Below are 18,802 nucleotides of genomic sequence, written 5' to 3'. Positions count from 1 at the left end.
GGAGGGGAGAAAGGATATATAATTCTAATGCCTGAGAGAGAATAGACAATAATTTAGAGATTTCAGTGTAAATGTACCAGCTCACAGAAATAGAGGGAGTTTGGTTGGAAGAATCTGATAAGATTTAATGCTTTATTACACCTCTCTCAGAAATAACGCGATACTTCAACCCCACTCCCCACCCTTTCTGCTGAAACCCAAAATCCAAAACCCAAAGTACAAACTGCTACCATGTTTTGTTTTGGTTTTTTTCCCCCTTTTATTAAAGACTATTGGACACATGGTGATCTGTGTGGTCTTTAATTGTGAAATTCCCTGAGAAAGTAAGATTATATGTTTCTGGGTATATACCTTCAGAATGGAGATCTGGGTGCTAAAAATACTGTTACTGAGAAATGGATATTATTACAGGAGAGCCCAGTGCACATGGACGGAACTCACAAAGGGCATGTATAAAATGGAGATCATAACAAAACGTTTCATTTAGCCATCCAAATAATTTGTTTTATCCTGGGGAAAATTAGTCTGTTCTTGGCAATTATTATTGTAACAGTAATAATAATGAAAATATCTATTTAAAAAAAAGAAATAGGGAAGAAAATCATGTCATATTTGGTGAAAACGGCATGTGGCTTTATTATAGTACTCTGTTTATATAAGTGTAATTCCACAAACGCTAACCTTTCATATTTTTGTTAAAGTTCATGGACTCCAGTAACAAAGAAATGTGGTAAACATACTCTCAGTCTAAGTACCTTAGTGAAAAGTTTTATTCATATTGTTAAAGCCTCGGTAGTGCTGGAAAAAAGGGAGAATAATAACTGTGAAGCTGCTATATTTACTAGAAGTGCACTCTGGAGTCAATGACAATGACCTCTACCTAATGTCCCCTTCGAATGATTGGGTTTGTAAACCCTGAGTTAAGCATGTCAGGCAAACCGGGTACCTCCTGTGTACTTAGGCTGCACGCTCTGACAGGCATTTGGTCAATTTTATATTTATTTTTGCATTAGCTAAGATTAGGGGGATTGTTAAGATTTGAGTGTAGCTCGATAATTAATTAAAAGAGAGTACTGCTGATCCTGAAAGACAACACGCAGGGTCACTATACCACCTTATACAAAGCGACAGGATTAAAGGTTTAAAACTGCAGAAACCATTGGATTTAGAGGTTTTAGTTCTGATTACAGTTACTATTGTGTTTTAAGAAGACAAGCGCTTTGTCTTATTCTTTCAGGAATTTGATCGCTGTATACGCTTTTCGATTAATAATATTTGCCCGGCTGCTTTATTTCTGTGTGCGCCTGCTCCGTTGCCATGGTGATGAGTACTGCAACAAGTGCCGAGACCTCGGCGTCATCAGCGTGCGTGAAAACAATCAACTGATAAACAACAGGGGACAGAGGTAAATAGATTACCGTCTCTTCTTTAGCCTAAATGGAGCTGGTTGCAGCGACGTTAAGATTACCTGCAAGTTATTCGTGACTAAACACGTGCGTGTTTTGTATCTTATCCTGAAGACGTCGAAAGAAAAGGTGTTGAGGAGATAACTTTACAACGAGGTAATTAACATAGCAATTGTTAGCCTTTAGCAAGCCCTGAAATAGAGGAAGAACATGTATTTCCACTACTATATTCTGAAGAATCGCTGTATTCCGATCAGCTGAATTAGGTATAGAAGCTGCTCTTCTGTATAGTGTTTATGAGTTGGGTTAATTACTTTTTATTAGAAAGGTGCAGGCCAAATTAAATCAGCAGTCTTACGTGTTTTTAAGTAACATTAGCAAATAATTCACATCACATCGTCTTTTTCAGATGTGTGAGGGACCTTCGTCTATATCTGGGCCAATTCCCCCGGATCCTTCTCTGTTTCCCCAGTACTACAAGCGACCAGCTTCAGGTGGGGTGCAGCCACGTGGTTGTGGTGTAATAATTAATTTAGAGTAATAATTTTTTTTTCACACAATCCTTTATTTACATATTGCAGCATTGAGATATGAGTTGGGTGGTTGTGATGGAAGGATGGCAACTAAAGTGAAAAGAAAAGTTTATAAGATAGTAATGAGACCTGCTATGATTTGTACTTTGAAGATGGTGGTACTAACAAAAAGACAGGAGGCCAAGTTCGAGGGTGCACAGATGAAGATGTTTGTTTATTAGAAATGAGTCCATCAGAGGGTCAGCTCAGGTTGAATGGTTTGGAGACAAAGTTAAAGAGCCATAGGGTGAGTTGGTCTGGATAAACCAAAAATATTGGTTTATCCAGACCAAATAACCATGAAAATTGGACTTAAGAAAAGAAAACTAAAAAAATCTCTAATTATGATCAAAATTAAATACACAGTGGATTTTTAGTGCATGTTTTCTAGGACAGGAATGGCACTGAAACTAATAAAAACTAAACTGAAATGACCAGGCCCACTTTGGATATTAAAATTTCAGTAATTTTAAATAAACGAAAATGGAAAGCTAAATATTTATAATAAATCATAATAAAGGCTTAAAGCTACCCAAAATACTTAAAAACTGCAACAAATATTAAACTCTAATAATTCTAGCTCAAGTTTATTTTATTTTTCTCTTCTCCTCAAGCTCGGGGTCGTTTAGAGGGAAACCATGATGGTACTTTGGCCCTGCTTTCAGGGCCCCTTGCTCCAGATCCTGTGTTGTACCCAGGTTGCTACAGTGCTCGTACCCCAGCACAACACCCCCGCATCAGCCCCAATGCTACCCATATCCTGGAACGAGGTCAGAAAGGGGTTGTAGGGGAATTACTAAAAATAGACAGTATTTCTATCTCTCCTGTTCCAAAACAGAGTAAGTGGGGGTTTTTTTTAAACTACTAGTTATTAAGATTGAACACTGATGTATTAGCTTTTGGTATTTTTTAGCATCTTATTATAGAAAGCATGAAAATAATGAATTTGAATGATTGCATTTGTTAAAAGAAAATTAAGACAGCCTTTCTTACCCTCAGAACAGCGAGTGATGCATGATTTTGGCAAAGAGAACGTCCGTCGACTGCGAGAGATCCAGAAACGCTGCAAAGAGCAGGAGGCTGAGAGAGCACAATCACGTGCTGTTCCAGTTAAAGCTCTTTGGACCGCCTCAAAATACCAGAATGTCCCATCCAGGGTGATGGCTCAGCTGCAGGCAAGAAGCATATCTGTGAAAGATGCCTGTCCATGAGCACTTCATTTTTCCTCATCAGGTTTTGACCAGTCTATTTCTTTTATGAAGGTTTCCAGTCCAAGTGTTAAGCCACAGTGTCAAAACTTTCTGAAGGCGCATTCCTATGGTGGGTCTGCTTCCCCACAAAGGCCACAGTCCAAAACTTCACGTGTAGCTGAGCAGCGTCGGGCCTCCTGCAACTCTACACAGGACCTGGACTTGCAAGTGAGAATTGCTAAAGTTTTATTGGAAGTTCACATCTACATTTTAAACATGCTTCTAGAGATTGTTTAAATTGCAGTTACAGGTTCAAGGTCAGACAATAGACTTCATAAAACATAATGCCCGGACTGCAGGAAAAACTGTGATTCGGCGGTCCCAGTCACTGACAAACCTCAGAGATAAGCCTGTACCCAGTGCAGTCAAGGGCCAGGTTCCTCAATAGTGAGTGTTATTGAAACCTTCAGTGTCAGTGTGCTTAATGCTCATGATATTTCACCACTAGATACTTTTGACTTTTCTGACACCCTTGTTTTTTTTTCTCTGCCCTTTGACATTGACACTAATATAGCCTTCAGGAAAGGAAGGAGCAGTGGCGCAAAGAGAAAGAAGAAAGGAGGAGGAATACTCCTGATCCTACGGTCCCAACTGGACACACCTTGATGCCTGAGAATGAGAGACAGGAGACTCTGAAGTCCCTAAAAGAGAGTATGATTCCTCCCTTACATTCATACATGTAGATAACTGCCATGGGAATGCCTGTGACCTCTAAAGATACTACACAGTGCTTTTAACTTGGCAGTGTTGTGTGTGTACTGCTTGTACATTAGTCCTGAAATCTAGTGATGGGGTGTGGTGGCTGAGCCTTTGGTGTGTGTGTTGAGAAATTCAGGAAGTCTTTTATGAAGTGTGTATCAAGGCTTAGTTGCTGTTGGATCACCACCTTTAAGTTGGAGAGAGAATTTTTTTTCTAGTAAAATTCTTTTCTTGGTTTGATTTTTCGTCAGTTTGGCCAAACAATCTGGACTATAAATATGGCAAACTAATCCACTGCTGTAAGAAAAAAAAAAAGACTGGGCTGTCAGTCTGTTGAAAAGCCTATTATTTCTTCCTCCAGTGCTCAGCCATCCATCATAATAACAGCAGCTTAGTAAGTACAGTAAATAGTACAGAATGAACATCAGTATTTGCCTCACTAATTATGTGTTTCTGACATTTTTTTTCTTCAGCCCACCGCTCCCTGGTGACCGAGCTGCTCTCCCTGCCTCTCAAAGCTGACAATCTGAGTATTCGCTCACGCCGGGCCCAACTTGACTGTAGGCTTTCTGAAATTGAAGAAGCCATAAAAATTTTCTCCAGGGACAGAGTTTTTGTAAAAATAGATTCCTAACACACGAGTAAAAGGAGGAAAGGAAGTGGCTAAGTAAATGTATTGCTTTATTGAGATTAATTTTCTTTTTTTTAGTTGCATTAGGTAACATTACGCTGATTGTTGTGAAATTTTTATTTTTTCAAATGTGATTAAATCATTTTATAAGCTTATTACAAAATACAAAAAACAAAATATTATTGAAGTGATAAGATTCTTACGTGAAACTTGTCCTTTATACATGCTGCTCACTTGTAGGTAGAAAAGAGAGGCAGATATTGTCCAAACTTACCATCATCTTTAGGTGTCATTTGCTGAGATGTCATTTCTTTTGTATGGATGTGCTAATGACTTATGATTGTGACTGCTAATGATTTATAATAAAGAACATTTTTGTGAAGTTATTGTGTTTGTACTTACATCCTTTTTGTAACGTGGAATATTAAAACCTACCAAACAATACACTACAGCTTTTTTTTAGTTAATTAATTTCATTTCATGAATAAATAGAGAAACACACTAGAACTCGGTAATTTTCGATTGTTTATACTATAATTTATAGATTTATACTATAATCTAGTAGAAGCAGATGTGAACGCTGTGGCTAACGATGACGTTTTACGCACGCCCCGCCCCCTCTACATTATCGTTCATTGTTTGGCTTGAGAGCTATCCTAAGCTAACCTGCTAGTAGGAGGCTAGCTGGAAATAAAACGAGCTTCAGGCTCTCGTGCCTACATAAACGCCCATATATCTCTCCAGCGTTTATTTGAGAGACTGTCAGATTCAAAATGAGCAAGAGGAAAGCGCCACAGGAGTCCCTAAATGAGGGAATAACAGACTTTCTCGTCGGTACGTTGAGATTGTTGAACTCAGCTAACCGTAGCTAGCATGGAAGTTGGGTTCTGTTATTGAATAAAAATACCCACCGTGCTGGTAAACTAACTTTGCACGAGTAGCGGGTATCAAAATATTTTAAATATGGAGTTGTAGTTCTTGGATCTAGTTATCTGGATTACTTACACGTGTGATTTGGTTCGCTCGCTATCTGCCTTGTCATTTAAATGCCTTCTACCTTCAGCTGAATTGGCAGAAGATTAAACTACCATGAGGGAAATGTGAAGTCTTTCATTGTCCTAACATTGCCTCTGTTTCCAGAATTGGCCAACTACGAGAAAAATGTCAACAGAGCAATACACAAATACAATGCATACAGGTAAGCTCATAATTATGTGAAAACCTGTCCCAGTCACTGGTTTTCATAAAACAAGCGTTTCAAGTGTATTACGTCCACTCAGCCATAAATGATGGTGTTAGTACAACATCCCCATATTGAAGATTACAGCATTTATATGACTAAGAATAGACTCATGCTAAAAGAAACATTTTATTGAATTAGAATTTCTTTAAAACACTTAGAGTTAAGAGAAATAACTCTTTTTTTTTTTTTTTTTTTTGTTGCTAAAACCTACATTATTAGAGTGAACCCCACATGATCGGATAAGCAGCACTTCACAGAAAGAACCCCCTTTTAACAGGGGGACCTCCAAAAAGACCTCCAGTAGAACAAGGTCCAGGGAGCCTGTCTGTAGTGACTTGTTTACAACAACAGGAACTTGGAGGTGGTAAAAAAGGAATCATTACATGCACTAGTGGTATATAAAACAAAGTGTTAAAAGAGGTTAACTGAATCATGGGAAGCCCCAGAGCAGCCTGAGCCTCCATCAGCGTGACTAAGAAATGGTTCAAAACCAATACCTGATCCGGCCTTGTCGTTATCAAAAAGGAAGTTTTATAGTGGAGAGGGTGACTGTCTCTTCAGTAAAAAACTGGAAGCTGATTCCACTGGAAAGGGGCTGATGGTGGAAATCTTTACAACTTTGTTATTTAGAATCCAGTAAGCCAAGTAAGCCTCCAGTCCGAGAGTGAAGGACTCTGCTGACATAATAGGATAGAGTCCAGTCATTCAGGACTTAAAAGGATTTTAAATTTGATTTTGTATTTAGCAGGGAGCCAATTAAGATAAACTATAATAGGAGAAGTATGATCTAGTGTTCTAGTCCACCAGAAAAGCATCGAGTGCAAGATAAACTTCCTGGATTTATGATTAGGTTTTTGCTGTATGCTGTATCACTGGCTTGGTGTACATGATACATTGTTAATTTAATATACAATACACTAAGTAGAATAGCATTGTCATGTTTACACTTACGATCTAAAAGAAATTAACCTAAAGAAAAAGTGGCCTAATTCAATTTTACATATGTTTTTTGCTAAGACTTATACAGTCCCTTTTTTCTGTGCTTAGGAAAGCAGCATCTACGATTTCTAAGTACCCTCACAAAATCAAAAATGGAGAAGAGGCCAAGAAACTGGTATGTATGTATATGTTGTCATAGGCAGACTGATAGATAAAAAATATAAATGAAAGAAATATCTTCTTTCTTAACCAAAAAAATGGCATATAGGACAGCAGATTTCTCTTTGCATGTTGTCAAAGCAGAGATCATCTTTGATCCTCTCCATGTGCTTTAAAATCTGTGACTTTCACTGTCACAATGACATTGTTAAACCTGGCAGCACCCCCATCATTATTTATCTGGCCTACCACTAATGTGCTCATGCTGCTGTTTATGTGATGGCCTCTGTTGTAGCCTGTTTGTCAACAGCTTCTCTGCACATCTTACATAATCACTGCAGATCACACTGCTGAGCAGCAGCCTCATGATTGTTGTCACATTTCAACAGGATGGTGTTGGAGCTAAAATAGCAGAGAAGATTGATGAGTTTCTGCAAACTGGCAAACTTAGGAAACTGGAAAAGGTGAGTCTAAGAATGTGAGATCACATTACTGATGTCACACTGTAAAAATAATTTTTTAATAGTTATTTTTATGTATATGTACTAAGTTATTACACCGACTGATGCGCTACATTTATATCTTCCAACAGATCCGAAACGATGACACTAGCTCTTCCATCAATTTCCTCACCAGAGTTACTGGAATTGGGTATGTTGTTTGGTTGTTCAGTCTGTGATTAAAAAAAAATAAATTATATGTTCATATTCAGAATTAAAATATACCAAGAATATTATTCACTTTCTGTTGTAACATTGTATGTGCTTTATGTTCACTTCAGACCTGCTGCTGCAAGGAAGTTTGTTGAAGAAGGGGTGAAGACTTTAGAAGGTTTGTGTAGCATTTGCCTCAAATTAAAATTGATACATATTTTGTATGGTTAGTATAATTTTTTTTTAGCTTAGTGCCGTGAACAGGCAACCACACGCCACATGGCTAGAACGCAGCAGGCAAGGTTCAAGCTGACCTGTGGCCCTTTGCTGCATTTCTTTCCCTCTCTTTCTCTCTAATTTCCTGTCCTCTCTACTTACAATCCAGAAAAAAAGGCAAAGACCAAAATACAATCAAATATAGAATAAATTTCAATAAGAAGGATTCTTGATTTTGTTTTTTTGTTTGTTTTTTAGATTTGAAAAAGATCGAGCACAAGCTAAACCATCATCAACAGATTGGCCTGAAGTAAGTGTGACTAAATGTTCTCTAGATGTTGTCTTGTAGGATCATGGTTGTCGGTTTTTTCAGTTCTAAAATATCTGAGTGAGAGTCGCATGGTACATAATACCTGTGACTTTGCATCAAATATTTCAGAACTGAAGAAGACTCTTGGATCTGAAATATCTTCACAAACCTGAAGAAGTCCAGTTGCCTTCTTTTCAGGCACCCAAGATCTCTAAATGTTTGATGTATTTTAAATATATTGAAAAAATGTTTCCGATATTAAAGTTGCTTTTTGCTGTCTTTAGGTACTTTGAAGAGTTTGAGAAAAGGATTCCAAGAGCTGAAATGGAAAAGATGGAGGTGATCAAGCATTTTTATATTTCTAATATCTTTAAATGCTTTTTTCATACAGACTGCCCTTACACTGTGATTTCTTGTATTTACCCAGACTCTTATTCTTGGAGAGTTGGAGAAAGTTGATCAAGAATATATTGGAACAATCTGTGGAAGCTACAGGAGAGGTATTCTTATCAAGTTACTGGTCCATAGGTTTTAGGTTGCAATACCACTTCAGCCTTTTTTAATACTGTTCATAACTTCCAGGTGCTGCATCGAGTGGTGATATTGATATTTTGCTAACCCATCCAAACTACACCTCTCAGACTGAGAAGCAGGTAAGACTTAACTCCATCACTCAGTTTAATTACAGGGTGACATGTCTTTTTAATCTTATTTTTTCTTCTGTTTCTGTTTTGCAGCCAAAGCTCCTTCATGCTGTGGTTGAGCATTTGGAGTCCATCGGGTTTGTGACTGACACACTGTCCAAAGGAGACACCAAGTTCATGGTGAGGCATCTTGTTTATTTTCTGTCTTACTGAAGGAGGTATGAGTTTGATGTACTGATTTGTAATGTAGGTAGTACTGTAACTGCACCCAGTCGCTGTAGCGCATGACTGTGGTCATGATGTTCTGGATCTTGTTTTTCTAGGGAGTCTGCCAGCTGCAGCAGAATGATGAGGATGAGGAGGAATACCTTCACAGACGTATTGACATTAGGTGCCCTTCTTCAAATTGGTCATTTACATTTGAAACATTTATATAGGTTCATGGGATTCATTGTGTTGCTTCAGGATTTTTTGTCAAGATTATGTGTAATCATAATTAAGCACTATGCTCTTATGTTTAATTTTGTGTATTTATGGGATCTATTTGTGATGCTGTAATTAAAACATTGCCGGTACTGTTTTTCAAGTACCAGGCATTCCCAGTTATTCAGCACAGACAGTAAAGAGGCAACCCTATTTTTGTATTTGATATTTTAACATGTAGTTTGTTCCTGCTCACTGACTGTCTTTTATTTATTCTCAAAGGTTAATTCCCAAGGATCAGTACTACTGTGGAGTTTTGTATTTTACTGGCAGTGACATCTTCAACAAAAATATGAGGACCCACGCACTGGAGAAGGGCTTCACTCTCAATGAGTACACTATACGACCACTGGGGGTCACTGGTGAGTGTTAGTTCCAAAAAAAAAGAAAAACCAACAACAACGACTAAAACAACAGGAAAAAAAACTGAATTTCCTGAACTCTTCTCTAGCTCTGAGCAACATATATATCATTCATCACCAGCCAGTGATTCATACTATAAGCTTTTAACATGAGCTGTTTTCCTTTGTGCTTCTGTTGTAGGTATGGCAGGGGAGCCTCTGTTGGTGGATAGTGAGAAAGACATCTTTGATTACATCCAGTACAAATACAGAGAGCCGAAGGATCGCAGCGAGTGAAGCAAAGGACAGCTTTACAGTTAGATCTGGAATTAAAGCCACAATTCTCTTAAAAGAAAAGAACTAAAAAAAATAAATGTTTCCTGGTGTGTTACTCTTTTCCCTGCTTAGCCATGACATTTATAGAAAATAATGTGAAACCATTTTAATTTGTTTTCATTTTCTTCCCCAGTCATGATATTGTGATATAAACGTGACAATGCTTTGAAAGAAAAAATTACCTAAGGTTTAATTCTTCACAGTCAAGCATTTGCATGAGTTTTTAAACAGATTTTTAAAATCATGTTCAGTAGTAATTTATTGTGTCTTATTTTACCTCATATGTACCTTTAATTTTTGATAAGCCAAAAAAAAGGATAATAACCTGTAAGAAGTAATTACTGTTGACTGGCTCCTGTTACATTTGTTCAACATCACAAACGATGAAGACTGTGGTCATCAGAGCATTCTCCTCGACAATGGTGCTCTTTAACACTTTGCTTTAGTTGTGCAAGGTTTTTAAATTATAGTTTTTTATATATTATTGTATTTTTGTTTTCTACTTTGGGCAGGCCAATTGGAAATTATAAGGGAACATGCAAGGAATTTATGATTCACAGGCTAGGCTGGTTATTTACAAATACAACTGGTTTGGGACAAAATTGGCATTGAAATATTCTGACAAATTAGTTGTTTTGGTGGGGTTTTCGTTTGTATATTTGTTTTACTCCATTGCTGTGTGACTGCACTGGTAGAGTTGAGTAATCTATTTTGTGTGAAACAAATCTATGTGGTGAAGGTTACAACAATCACATCTTCAACACTTTGTTTTTGAAAGGGGATAGACTAAAGATGCAAAACTTGAATATTTGAATTAAGATGAAACTTGACAACTTAACAATATTTTTTACATGTTTACGCAAACGTGTCAGAAAATATTTAAGAAAAAAAGGATCTGTGAGGTTAATGCAAATTGTTCATTTTCTGTATGTATGAGTGTAGTAAATGCAATACAAAAACCATATTTGTATTTTTATTTATTTATATTTATTATAACATTTAAAATCTGTAATGTAAATCACTAGGTAATAGTTCATATACCATATTCATGTCATAACCCTTGGGATATAAGCTGAAAGCCATATTTTCAACGATCATGGTTTGTTTACTGCTGGCAACTTTTTCCAGGTACGTTGCATTTACCAAAAACTGTTTTTATGGGCTATTTTTGTTCGTTTGTTTTTTCCCCTTGTTTGTCTGTTTTGTTTTATTTTTATTTTGTAGGTTTTTAGTTAAATTATGTTAGGTTAATGTAAATATGAGTGAATAATTTAGAGATATATTATTTTTCTTATGCTACTCTTGCATTAAAAATAATTATGTCGTAACGACGATAAGACGACTAGAAAGACGTTTCAAGTACTCTGGCATTACGTTTTTTGGTTTGTTTTTTATTTCTCTTACAAAACAATTAATTTAAACGACAGAAAAATACAATTTTTTTAAACTTAATTGTGAATTTTTTTGTAAAAGAGGTAAATTAATTGGTCGTAAATCCTAATAGTGTTATAATTTATTTACAACGATTGCCACGGCAACAGCAGCAGCCGCAAGGCATGATGGGTTGAAATAAAATGCAAGTGGAAATACCAGCAAGATAGGCCCGAGTCAGCCAATGATGGCGCTTTGTGCATTAATATCAGCCAATCGGAACTCGTCGAGCCAGCAGTCTCTTACCGCTACACACCCACATTACTTTTGTGTCAACCACTTCGCGGGAGTTGTCACTTCAGGAGCGGTCATCTCTTTAAAACTAGAGAAACAGTATACGAGAGACTAGTAGGTAAATCAACCAATTCGCATGCAGAAATTTGATTTTAATTAAATATCTTGCAAATGTTACTGAAGCCGTGATGTTTGCGTGTAACGTTAACTGATGTTTGTTCCTTTTTTTTCTTATTTGGGATGAATGATCAGCTAGTTATGGTGCTTGAGCTAATTAACGCATCATCATCGCTTGTGCATGTGGCCATGTGTTTGCTAGGAAACCACTCTCCTGTTGACACCTTACTTCAGATTAAGTACTGTTTTTGACAAACGTTACGTTTTAACGGGAGCTGTGGATGTATTATTTTGATGCCCCTCTACTTATGCCCCGAAGTAGATAGCGACAGGCGTCCGTTCTCACTGTTTTCTAACGTAGGGCAGTTGAAGCAATGTGGTTTAATTTGTGCAGTCTGATTTCACAGGCTTGTGGCTGAAATCTCGGAAAATGTGAGACTATATAATCGCAATGTCCTGCGTATCCATAGAAACTACGCAGAGCGCGCGTCCAGCGAGCCTGCAGCTGATTGAAGTTATGCAACACTCGTAGAAAAAGCTAGTTCAAATATTATGTATCAGGTATTATGTAATACCGGCGTCGTCACTAAAATAGGCGTTTTTCCCCTTCTTATTCTGTCGCTACAGTCTTGAAGCAGTTAAAAGCTTGAGTCAGACGATGATGAGGACTCTTAGGATGCTCAGGCTCTCCAGTCAGCGGTATTGTGTGCGTGCCAGTGTGCCTGTGAGGATGATGAATTCACCGCTGTGTTTTGGTTTCCCAGGGCAACCATGTCTGACAGAAAGGCAGTGATCAAAAATGCCGACATGTCGGAGGACATGCAGCAGGACGCCGTGGAGTGTGCCACTCAGGCCCTGGAGAAGTACAACATCGAGAAAGACATCGCTGCGTATATTAAAAAGGTAAAGCTAAACAGAAAACATTTTTAAAAAACACAAACTAGGCTGTACTTAAGCATGCAGGCAAAATCTGGAAGACTGGGGCTATTTTTGCACTCAACCATCCTGTGCATCATTGCAAGTTACACACCCTGCCTGGTATTTGCAATTGTTTCCTCTTTTCCTGAGGAAACCTGTTCCTCTCGAATTGTCTGTCCCTAGAAGCCTCATGCCCACATTCTTTAGCTCTGTGGTGTAGGGAAAGAAACCAATATCATAAGGAATTTGGGATCAGTGATTTCTTGCAGCTCTTTCTGTATGTTTGTATCTGACCAGATATTTTACCTTGAATGGGTGGGAAATGTGACAGTCATCTAAACTTAGCTGTCACGCTAGGCCACCCAGTGTATTTCTCCAAATTCAGTGCTTTCCGTTACCCCTGCCCAATGATTGGGGGGGGGGGTTAAATTGGATTTTTTTGATATTTTTTAGAATAATCTAAAAATATGGTTCATGATATGGTCAGATAATTTTTACTACAATCTAATCAGTGCAAGAAATCTTCACCTGTTTGAGAGAAAAGGAAAAAAAACTAGATTTTGACTATCACTTTGTCTTATATAGGATTTGCAGGCATTGTCTTACCCGCTTAACATTTGTGCACTTTTAAAAATGTCTTCTATTTTTAAAATTTTTTTGTTCCACCCAGGAGTTCGACAAGAAGTATAACCCAACCTGGCACTGCATCGTTGGGAGGAACTTTGGCAGTTACGTGACTCATGAGACGAAGCATTTCATTTACTTCTACTTGGGTCAGGTGGCCATTCTGCTGTTTAAGTCTGGCTGAGAGGAGAGGGGAAAGTGTTTTCCCGACACCAGCTGACCATATACAATACGGACTGACTCCACAAAAGGCACTTATCATTCCTTGGCAAGGGGCCGCTGCCTTTTTCTGTGCTGCTTTCTACTTTGTTGTTTTTGAAGATTTAAAACAAAAAAAAAACAAACTAAAAACTAAAACGTGGCCATGTTAAAGAGATGAAACACTTGTATTTATTTTTGTCTTGTTACATTAGACATGTCATTTTTTTAATTAAAGTGTAGCTGTTAAGCTGTTTGGGTCCAATGCCTGCTGTGGTCATTTCACTCCATTTCAGCTTTCAGATTGGTTAATGTGACTATCTTGCATACTGGGGTTACATTTGTACAGGATGAGTGTTTTCCAATCTGTGCTTCCTCAGGTCTTGACATGACAAAGCGTCTTTCAGTTCATTAAATCCATTAAATGATGAGTCACAGGGTTCTGTTCCAATGCATTATCCTTGGATAATATGGGAAAACATTGCATATATATCCATTACTATTCAGGTGACGCCTAGCTTTAATCATAAAGCCAGATGTTTCAAATTGAAGTACAGGTGTTTTTAAGGTTTTATTCTAAATGACACAAAAGTGAGGCTATTGTACTCAGTCATAAAAAGTCTTAGAAATATGTCTATATTTACTTTAAATAACATTACCTTGACCGCACCCATGACTTTGATCATTATGTCCTCAAATGTGCATATGTAGGATTTTTTAACATTTGTTCAGCATCCCAAACAGAGCCTTTACCTGTCAGCTCTCTTCTGTGGAACCAGCTCAGTTTGGAATTAGAAAGACAGACACCATCTTTACTTTTTAGATTAGGCTTAAAACTTCTCTTCTTCATAAAGCTCTTAGTTTAGCTGAATCAGTTGACCCTGAATCCTCCCTTTTCATTGACCTCTTTGGCCTTCCACTCACCTGGTAGCTCACAGGTGTCAAACTCCAGGCCTTGAGGGCCGGTGTCCTGCAGGTTTTAGATGTGTCCTTGATCCAACACAGCTGATTTAAACTGCAAAATTGCCTCCTCAACATGTCTCGAAGTTCCCCAGAGGCCTGGTACTGAACTAATCATTTGATTCAAATGTGTTGACCCAGGGTGAGATCTAAAACCTCCACGACACCAGCCCTTGAGGTCTGGAGTTTCCACACCCCTGTAAGCTCAAGCTTCAAATTCTGTTGAGTTGCAGGTGAAGATTTTTTCCTGGTCAGGTGAGCGACCAGGAGAAGAATGAAGGAGGGGTGTATCATATACAAGACAGGGTGAATAGTTTGGAGAACATTAGAGGCAAGACTGAAATGCCAGGAGAGAGAGAATATATTGTTAAATTTATGCTAAACATGAGACCAAGGAGGATGAAAAACAAAAAAAGCAATAGGCGATATGGAGAGATGATCCACTGTAGTGGCCCCTTAAGAGTACAGCTAGAACACTTCTCTGCTCATCCATATCATCTTCATCTCACCTCATAGTCAATCAACATGAGTTGTCCATAGGTTGAACTCAATCCTAATCCTATTCATCAACCTCATCTCCTGTCTTTAGTGTTTGTTTACGTCGCCAAACCACAAACATAGCTGGCCTCAACCACCTTGGTAAAGATTCGCTTTCATTGTTGCTACGTTTTTAAAATCACATCACTTCTGATACTTCTCCACCCTTTGTTGCTTTGGATAGTTGACCCATATAGATGGGCATGTATATTACAATGTGCTACTGAATTGGCCAGGTTAATTATTAAGGACCATATGCAAAGAATTTAAGTAAAAACCAGATGAGACATGGCATGAAGCGGTCACTGTTTATTTCAACACATTTAGAAAACCAGCTTGTGAGGGTAGACGCCATTAGACAGGAAGAAGGAAGAGCGCAGGTACCCTTGCAGCTGAGGTACTTTCTTGATGAGGGGCAACAGCTGAGAATCAACGGCTTTCTGGTCCTCCTTCCTCTGCTCTGTCAGCTGGAATTTCTGTACGTGAAGAAAACCAACGAGTCAGTCATCTTTAATCCAAAAGCTCATTTTCAGTACAGTAAAAAATTCATTTTAACAGAATATATATATTACCTCTTTTTCTGTATCAAAGATTTCTCCCTCCTGGTGACGGGGCCTCCTCAGCTTCTTCTTCTTGAAGTAGGCATCGTTGAGGGTTTTGGGGATCTTCATACCAGAGATGTCAATTTTGGTGTTTGTGGCAATCACAAACTTCTGGTGGGCCCTGCGCACGGGGACTCTGTTCAGGGCTAGAGGGCCTGTGCAAAGGAAACAAAGATTACAAGAGTTTAAAAGATGCTCAACATCTTTCTTGTAATTTAATTTATTACAGGTTCTACTGCCATGTGCATAACTGAAGTAATGACAGTATTTAAAGAAGAACAAAACCCATCCTTACCAGTGACGAGCAGGAGACCACTGGAGAGCTGCTTCAGGAAGACCACGCGCTGAAATAAAAAGTGCAATTTAAGCATTAAAGAATTAAGAATTAACATTACTGCATCCATTGCTCCATATATCCTGTGTCACCGTGAATAAGACCATTTTAACATTAACTAAGGTAGTGGGTAGACCAGTTTAATAACCTCAGTAGGCTTTAATGCCAAGTTATTAAGACTGGAGAAAAGAAATCTATTTGACGTGCTCTCCTAATTTTAATGAAGGTCCTCTCTGCCTCTCAGTTGCACAGCTGAAGCATTATTTAGGTCAGCCACAGTTTGAAGTGTGTGGGAACACTCGCTTCCATAACTCGCCCATGCAGCATTCAAGAGTAGGAGCGACAATGTCTGTGGTAGTGAGGGTGTGATTATGGTGATGTACCCAGTGTGTTTGATAAACAACCTTCAGCAGGTTTATTTTCAGGGAAAATGTATCTGATACCATGTATTTTGCATCTATTCACTTTAAAAAAAAAAAAAAAAAACGGTTCTATGATAATTCATGGCAGAAAATAATGCGCAACAGATCATTAGCAAACTATGCTGAAATATGCCTCAGCTTGGGTTCTTTTGGCAAAGTCCATTAACTGTAGACTGAGTGCTTCACTGGCGTGTTCATGCAGTGATGCAGTTCACGTTCAATGTCGTTTATATTTGACACGAACTGCCTGCTAACCCTATAAAACGAACTCATTAATATTACTAGGAAAATTCTTCTATAATGAACTAAACTATGCATTGCAAACACAACATGACCAACACCAAAGTTATCACTGCTATGGATCCTTCATACGGCATGAAGGCAGTTTTCAATTGTGAAGAATTTGTTTTTGCTCTTCTAGAGTAACAAAGCCAACAGATTTACACGATATCACATTTTTCATGGCTCAGAATGGGCCTTCGAGGGAACCACAAATAGGTACCAATCTAACTTCCAGTGATATTTCTGCCTATTTGAAAAACAAAAGTGTCCATTATGGTTCAGTATACGAGACCCACATTAACAAAACTCATGACTATGCCCTTTGGGGTTGACTAAGTCTTCTATGGGTGACAGTTTTTGTTTTGGTTTTTGATTACATAATACCTAAAATAAATGAATAAATATAACACCTCGTGATTCCAGCAAGTTTTAACTTATGGCAAGCAGAGCTGATTTGGTCCTAAAGCAAGATCCTTGCTCTTATGACACCCAGAGTGGACTTTCCACTAAAGATAAACCAGGTGACATTGAAACAGAATATTTATCTGTAATGTGACATCATCAACTGATGCTACAGCCTGAAAAAGTCAGCCTGTGCGCAGCTGCAAGTGCCCCTGCTAATTGATGAGACTGACTCATTATTGAGGCATGTGCCAGAAACTGTTGTCACCTTTCCACGGTGGCGCCCAGTGAGCAGAATGAGGACAGTTCCTGGTGTGATGGTGGCACGCAAGTTCCTCTTGTGCTGGGAGAAGGGCTTGATCCCATGGCTCTTCAGTTTACGGGGCACGTCCTCTGTGGGGTAGTAGCGGGGCTGTCGGAGTAGAAAATAAAACTTTAGATTCGTGTTGTATGTTGTTGTCAATATATAAACTTTATGGACAAATGTTTGCCTCCAAAAAACCACAACATGACCACAAGGCAATAAACGTCACGCACGATTAAAAACACTGTGTGTATTAACTGTGTCTGTGTTTGAACAGACAGAATTCCAAATTTTACCTACATAAAACAAATCTTAATAGAAAGAACAACTGTATATGCATTACTCACCATCTTGCGCAGTTTGACAACGCGAGTGCCTCCGTTCTTGTCTCCTCCAACGGTTTTGACGACAGTGGCCTTGGGTCTAGCCTTAATCTTCTTTTCCACCTGAAGGAGAACAAATTACCATCAAAACAAGTGGCAAAGAAAAAGTGGCATGCATTTGACCATTATTAAATGATTTGTGTGGTGTCAAAGGTCTGCCCTTACCTTGGTCTCAGTGGTCTTGGTCTTCCTCTTGTACATGGCCCTGCGAGCATACATAGCGGACCGGGAGTAGCGACCGATGCCCCGGGCCAGAACCGGGTTCCGGCTCCCGTGCTTCTTCTTCTTGGCAGCTTTGTCTCCCTCTGCCATCTGACACAAAGCAAAAATAAGGTAGATGTTTGTTAGAGTCTCAGATGAGCAATGATTTATGATACCACAGTGATGTTATGGGAATATGTTCCTAGGTTTATTGCACTAACAAGAGCAGAGCAGCAATGTATTAAGACCTTAAACTCTAAGCTGTTGTGCTGCTAGCATTTCTGCACAAACTATTAGTAAGCACCAGCAAACAATAAGAAACTATAAAATACTATGAAACTGATTTGGCTGGTTACTATCAAAGAGCCATCACAAATGCAGAAGCATGACAAGTAACGCTGGCTAGCCGTTAGCAACTTTCCGGGCTAACCAGCCATTTCTCGTCTTCATTTTCAATTAGACAAAACTGATTTCTTAACATTTCCAGGTTTAAATGAAATACCCAAACACTGACAGCGAATTAGTGGAATGAATAAAACCGAGGACTGAATAAATACGACACGTTTCAACCACCAGCCTTGCTAACGTTACAGGCTGTACGGAGGCTAGCCGGCGGCCTAAACCTGCACATCTAAACATATCTACAGTAACATGAAGAATAAATCATGGCAATAATGATGTCTACTGTATAGTCTAAACATAATGAATCGTCTCATGATAGTTGGAGAGAGTATTTTTTATTCTCTAACACGGATGAAAGCAGATTTCTTTCCCACAGTAACACGAAGGCAAGGCTGTCTTACCTTTGCTATGAAAAAAAGACCGACATCCGGGCATGTGACGTATATAAGGACGCTGGGCAATGGCGTTGACGTAATTACGTTGTTTACATGATGTGATGGTACTTGTAGTCCACATAATGATTTTCTGTTGCTCTAGCCCTATTTCCATAAATACCTCCTCGGATCGAC

General features: G+C 38.6%; 4 protein-coding genes across 8 annotated transcripts; 3 read left to right on the top strand and 1 right to left on the bottom strand.

Moving 5' to 3' along the window:
• The first annotated feature begins 1,329 nt into the window (after positions 1 to 1,329).
• Positions 1,330 to 4,932, top strand: enkd1 (enkurin domain containing 1). Of its 4 annotated transcripts, XM_006789948.3 has the most exons (9): positions 1,355 to 1,405; positions 1,521 to 1,562; positions 1,816 to 1,900; positions 2,593 to 2,817; positions 2,978 to 3,153; positions 3,241 to 3,396; positions 3,473 to 3,615; positions 3,743 to 3,879; positions 4,401 to 4,932. In XM_006789948.3, exons 3-9 carry the CDS (start codon positions 1,816 to 1,818, stop codon positions 4,559 to 4,561), a joined length of 1,083 nt encoding a protein of 360 aa, XP_006790011.2. In that variant the 5' UTR covers positions 1,355 to 1,405; positions 1,521 to 1,562; the 3' UTR covers positions 4,562 to 4,932. The 4 variants fall into 4 exon arrangements, with proteins under 4 accessions (XP_006790010.2, XP_006790012.2, XP_006790009.2 ...); XM_006789947.2 differs by lacking the exon at positions 1,521 to 1,562 and having other exon boundaries at positions 1,330 to 1,405; XM_006789949.2 differs by having other exon boundaries at positions 1,349 to 1,562; positions 2,593 to 2,748.
• Positions 4,933 to 5,183: 251 nt separating this feature from the next.
• polb (polymerase (DNA directed), beta) lies at positions 5,184 to 10,844 on the top strand. Its single transcript, XM_006789945.3, has 14 exons — positions 5,184 to 5,392; positions 5,699 to 5,756; positions 6,849 to 6,915; positions 7,289 to 7,363; positions 7,492 to 7,550; positions 7,681 to 7,730; positions 8,027 to 8,078; positions 8,363 to 8,417; positions 8,506 to 8,578; positions 8,661 to 8,731; positions 8,816 to 8,902; positions 9,046 to 9,113; positions 9,428 to 9,567; positions 9,749 to 10,844. Exons 1-14 carry the CDS (start codon positions 5,332 to 5,334, stop codon positions 9,841 to 9,843), a joined length of 1,011 nt encoding a protein of 336 aa, XP_006790008.1. The 5' UTR covers positions 5,184 to 5,331; the 3' UTR covers positions 9,844 to 10,844.
• Positions 10,845 to 11,518: 674 nt separating this feature from the next.
• dynll1 (dynein, light chain, LC8-type 1) lies at positions 11,519 to 13,669 on the top strand. Of its 2 annotated transcripts, none has more exons than XM_006789943.3 (3): positions 11,519 to 11,665; positions 12,429 to 12,567; positions 13,253 to 13,669. In XM_006789943.3, exons 2-3 carry the CDS (start codon positions 12,436 to 12,438, stop codon positions 13,388 to 13,390), a joined length of 270 nt encoding a protein of 89 aa, XP_006790006.1. In that variant the 5' UTR covers positions 11,519 to 11,665; positions 12,429 to 12,435; the 3' UTR covers positions 13,391 to 13,669. The 2 variants fall into 2 exon arrangements, with proteins under 2 accessions (XP_006790006.1, XP_006790007.1); XM_006789944.3 differs by having other exon boundaries at positions 11,549 to 11,661.
• A 1,526-nt stretch (positions 13,670 to 15,195) lies between these two features.
• On the bottom strand, positions 15,196 to 17,969 carry rpl6 (ribosomal protein L6). The gene is made up of 6 exons (XM_006789942.3): positions 17,796 to 17,969; positions 17,595 to 17,693; positions 17,212 to 17,355; positions 15,799 to 15,847; positions 15,474 to 15,658; positions 15,196 to 15,377 (listed from the first exon to the last, which is right to left on the bottom strand). The coding sequence occupies exons 1-6, from the start codon at positions 17,940 to 17,942 to the stop codon at positions 15,225 to 15,227; spliced, it is 777 nt and encodes a 258-aa protein (XP_006790005.1). The 5' UTR covers positions 17,943 to 17,969; the 3' UTR covers positions 15,196 to 15,224.
• Positions 17,970 to 18,802: the final 833 nt, after the last annotated feature.

The sequence above is a fragment of the Neolamprologus brichardi genome, chromosome 12, assembly GCF_056152115.1.
Source record: "Neolamprologus brichardi isolate AB-2024 chromosome 12, ASM5615211v1, whole genome shotgun sequence".
NCBI lineage: Eukaryota > Metazoa > Chordata > Actinopteri > Cichliformes > Cichlidae > Neolamprologus > Neolamprologus brichardi.
Note: the sequence above shows the minus strand (reverse complement) of the source record. Positions and strands in the feature narration are given on the sequence as shown.